Raw genomic sequence first — 4,390 nt, 5'->3', positions numbered from 1 at the left:
AAACATGGAGGCGTCGCATTCAATTTGGAAGGCCGCAGATGGGTCGGCCATGCACAGAATTGGCTTCTGCTGGAATAGGTTGCGGAGCATGTCGAATGCAACCTGACATTCGGGCGTCCATTGAAAGGGTAGATCCTTCCGGGTGAGTTGTGTCAGCGGCCGAGCGATCTTGCTATAGTCACGGATGAAGCGTTGGTAGAAGTTGCAGAATCCGAGGAAGCTCTGGACTTGTTTGACGGTGGTGGGTACAGGCCAGGCGCGGATGCCGTCGAGCTTGACCGGGTCCATACCGAGCGATCCTTCGCGAATGATGGTGCCCAAGAACTCGACCTCAGCAGTGTCGAACACGCACTTCTCGCGTTTGAGGAACAGGTCCATTTCGATGAGACGCTGCACGACCCGCTGCGTTCGACGGTGGTGGACGTCCTGTGTCTTGGAGTGTATCAGAATGTCGTCCATGTAGATGACGAGCCATCCCTCCGCGATCATGTCCTTGAAACCGTCGTTCATCATCGCCTGAAACGTCGCCAGGGCGTTGCATAGCCCGAAGAACATTACGGTCGGCTCGTAGAGGCCGAGGGGGGTCTTGAAGGCCGCCTTCCACTGATCACCGTCTTTGATGCGGACGTTGTTGTAACCGGCTCGGACGTCCAACTTCGTGAAGTACTTGGCCCCTTGCAACTGGTCAATGAGATCGTTGATCAGGGGGAGGGGGTAGACGTTCTTGATCGTGCCGGAATTGAGGTAGCGGTAGTCCTGGACGGGCCGCATGGAACCATCCTTCTTGTCCACGAAGAAGAAAGGGGATGCCATCGGTGAGGTGGATGAGCGGACGTACCCCTTGGCTAGGTTCTCGTCAATGAACTTCCGAAGTTCCTGCATCTTGAGCGGAGACAGGGGGTACAGCTTACAGTCCCGAGGTTTGAAGTCAGGTCGGAGCTCGATGGGGTGATCCCAGGCCCGGGGCTTGGGCATTCGTTCAGCCGCCTTCTTCTCAAACACCTGGTGATAGGTTTTGAGGTAGTCTGGGATGGCGACGGTAGCCTTGACGTCGGCTGCTTTCGACCCGGCTTCGACAGCTAGTTGGGTTGATACGGTGGTGCAAGCGATGGGGGCGTCTCCAATGATGAGTCGTCGGATGGTGGCAGATGGGTTCCATTCGGGATGGATGTCTCCGTGAAGGAAAGCGGTAAGGTGTCGGCAGGGATTCCCTGAGGGGCGCTGATGGTATTCCCAAAGTCGCTGTTCCGCCCGTAGGTATTTGGCGTCGAACCGGACCTTGCCTTGTACCCAGTCGATGTGGGGGTTGTACTGGATGAGCCATGGCATTCCGAGAATGATGTCGTCCCGTCCGCAGTCCGCGACGTAGAGTTCGGTGGGGAACTCGTGGCTGTTAATTCGGAAGTGGCCTACAAATTTGTGGGTGACTGGTCCGGCCGTGTTGGAGGTGCCATCGATATTGGTGAAACGAAGGGGAGAGGGTAAGGTGATGAGAGGGAGTTTGTGCTTCTTCGCGAAATTCCGGTTAAGGAGAGAGGCGCTTGCTCCGCAATCGATGAACGCATGAGCTCCGACACTTGTAGACTCGTACTCGATGCTGCCCGGGATAAGAATAGATTGACGTTGTCGTTCTGTAGTGGCAACAAACGAGATACTAATACAGTCAGAGGGCAGTTCTTCTGTCGGCGAAGACTGCCCGTTCAAAAACCCTCATCCGAATCGTCTACGTCGACCTGACTGATCGTTTTGTCAGGTGTGGCTTCGCCATTGTCTTCGTCGTCGGCGACCTTGCCATCCTCTAGTTCATCGACCTTGCGCACCTTCCGCTTCTTCTGTCCAGGCTGTCGTCCCTTGGCACGATTGTCTGCCTTCTTCTTAAGGCAGTCGCGTGCGATGTGACCAGTCTTGTGGCAGTAGAAGCATTGCTTCTTCTCTCTGTCTTCCTTCATGGCTGGAGCGTCGACTCGTCGTATGGAGTTGGTACGAGCGGACTGTCCCTTTGTGCCCTGGCCCTGCCGGTCGTTGCGAGAGCGTCCCTCGAGTTGGTGCAGGTGTCGTTCCTCGTAGTTGGAGTGTTCGATTTCCAACACCCGTGCTGCCCACTCATTAACGGTGGTGGGGATGGGGTACGTGAGGCGAACCCGTCGTCGCATGCTTTCTGGGAGACGCTCTTTATAAAAGGACAGCTGAGCACTGTCTTCGAGTATACCGGCGAGGGCGCAGAGGCGGAAGAATTCCGCGTTGAAGGTGTCTGGTGCAGCAGGTCGGTAGTCGAGGTGGTACAGCTTGGAGGCGGCCGTAGCGACTTCCTCGATGGGCTGGAAGGTCTGTTGTAAGACCGTCTCGAACGCATTCCAGGTGTTCCAGCCATTTCGTCGGGCCTGAGCGATGTATCCGTCCTTCCAGGCGATCACCTTCGGTCCGTCCATGAACGTTAGGGCGGTGACGATGCGACTCTGGTTGGTGGCGTAGTCGGCTGGACGTGCTTCGAAGAACAGGAAGAGTTCATTGAGGAAGATGCGTAGATTGTCGCGGTCTCCATCAAGCACATTGGGTGCGCAGACTTTGGTTTGTCCGGCGAAGACGCCTGGTGCGCCGAGAGGAGCCACAGGTGGTGGTCCGCCAGGGCCTTGAGGAGGTCCGCCACCCGGAGGGGGTCCGCTGCCGTGGGGAGGTCCACCGCCTTGAGGTGGTCCGCCACCTTGCGGAGGTCCGCCAGGTCCTTGAGGAGGTCTGCCGCCTTGCGGAGGTCCGCCAGGTCCTTGAGGCAAACCAGGGGGTGTAGGTGGCCGACCAGGCGGTGCAGCAGTAGTAGGTGGTATCACAGGTGGTGCTGTCGGGACTCCACTGCTGGCGTAGTGAGTGGTTTGACCAGGTTGGGCCCCTGTCGCCTGGCGTAGCGAGGAGATGCTGTCTTGGGGAGTGAACAAATTTCCGAGTTGGAAACTGGGGAGGCTAGAACGGGGTGGTACTGTGGACATAGTGGTGTCTATGAGTTCTGTTGTCGTGTCCGCGTCGCTGTCTGGTTCGTCCGGGTGTGCTTGGAGAGGACCGCGGAGAGGGGTGACGGTTTCTTCGTCGTCTCGAGGAGCGGGGTTGTCTTCCGACAAGGGTGTAGCCTCAGTGGGCTCGTTCGCTACGTCTGGTAGGGAACTAGTGCGATGGGTAGCAGGGCTACGCGGAGGGGAGGGGGCTGTTGTTCGATTGAGGGCCCAAGTCATTCGGATGAAGGCTTCCTGCCTTTTCTGTGGCGCGTTTCCGGTGATGACGTTGGGGCTGCTCTGTCCGTTGTATCGGTTGGGGCACAGGTGGTTATTGCAAGTGCGCCTGTTCTGTCCTTCTCTATTGAAGCTGACGTCGCGTCGATTCTCAGGGTCGTATTGGTGAATACGTTGGGCGCAATCGGTCCGCTGCGTATTCATGCGGAGGGATACCTAGTCCAGGTGGAAGTTGCGTAGACTCGCCGAATAGTCGGAATCGGAACTAGCGTCAGGGGACTCGTATCCGTTTCGAATGATGCGACGGTGAGATTCGTATAGTTCCCTGGCCCCAATGAGTAGATGTAGGCGTCGGCAGTGTTCGGCGAAGTCCGGGTCCAAAAGACTCTGAACGTTACGAAGATTCTCGGCCTGTTTGCGAATTCGAGCAGCAAAGTAACTGGATCCGTGGTGTTCTTCTGGGTCGTGGCTAACGGGGATGGGGGGAAGGGGTGGGCTGACGAGCCATTGGAGATTGTGAAGGGTGTTGACGACCTGCTGAACCTGTTCGATGAGAACCTGGATGTGTGCTTGCTCGGAGATCGGGGTGAGGGTTGGGTGGTGGTTGGTGATGTCGTACAACGCGCTCGCGTTGTCCCGAATTCTCGTAAGGAAGGAGAAGATGTCTAGTGGTTCGGGGCTTGAGGGGTTGCCTGCCGATGATTCTTGCTCGATGTTGACGAGTGATGGTAGTTCGTCGTCCGCATCGTACCCGTCGTCACGGAGTACCCAATGCTCGAGTTCGTCAAGGATAGTAAACTCGAGGCTCGCCTGGTCTGGTGTCCAAGAGCCGATGCTCAGGCGATATTCGTTCCAAACTGGTGTCACGAACCGCCCTCACGGCGCTACGTTTCCTTTTCGATTCGGACCACTGCCTCGTACGTTTCCTTATTGTTCACTACTCGCTACGGTTTCCCTTTGTCCACACACGGACAATAGCTCCCTTTGTTCCCACGTCCGCTATTGTCCTACACCCCTTGTATTCCGTACCCATGGCGACGCTATTGTTCTCTAGCGCCCATTGTTCGTTCCCTGTATATAGCTGGATCCCTTGCTACCTGGAGACTCTAGTTTCGACCTCTTGTCTCCAGGTAAGCCATCGTGTATTTCGCTCTGTAGATACTTCGCTCAAT

At 56.6% G+C, this 4,390-nt stretch overlaps 2 protein-coding genes across 2 annotated transcripts; both read right to left on the bottom strand.

The window, feature by feature from the left end:
• Positions 1 to 2,105: 2,105 nt before the first annotated feature.
• DICSQDRAFT_21843 (uncharacterized protein) lies at positions 2,106 to 2,720 on the bottom strand (the record flags this gene model as incomplete). Its single annotated transcript, XM_007362199.1, has 1 exon — positions 2,106 to 2,720. A coding segment is annotated over one exon (615 nt), but the record flags the coding sequence as incomplete, so codon positions are not given.
• A 714-nt stretch (positions 2,721 to 3,434) lies between these two features.
• DICSQDRAFT_166626 (uncharacterized protein) lies at positions 3,435 to 4,251 on the bottom strand (the record flags this gene model as incomplete). The annotated part of the gene is made up of 2 exons (XM_007362198.1): positions 3,435 to 4,033; positions 4,188 to 4,251. 2 exons carry the CDS (start codon positions 4,249 to 4,251, stop codon positions 3,435 to 3,437), a joined length of 663 nt encoding a protein of 220 aa, XP_007362260.1.
• Between the last annotated feature and the right edge of the window lie 139 nt (positions 4,252 to 4,390).

Source organism: Dichomitus squalens (assembly GCF_000275845.1).
Source record: "Dichomitus squalens LYAD-421 SS1 unplaced genomic scaffold DICSQscaffold_4, whole genome shotgun sequence".
In the NCBI taxonomy this organism is placed as follows: Eukaryota; Fungi; Basidiomycota; class Agaricomycetes; order Polyporales; family Polyporaceae; genus Dichomitus; species Dichomitus squalens.
This window is presented reverse-complemented; position numbering and strand designations above follow the sequence as displayed.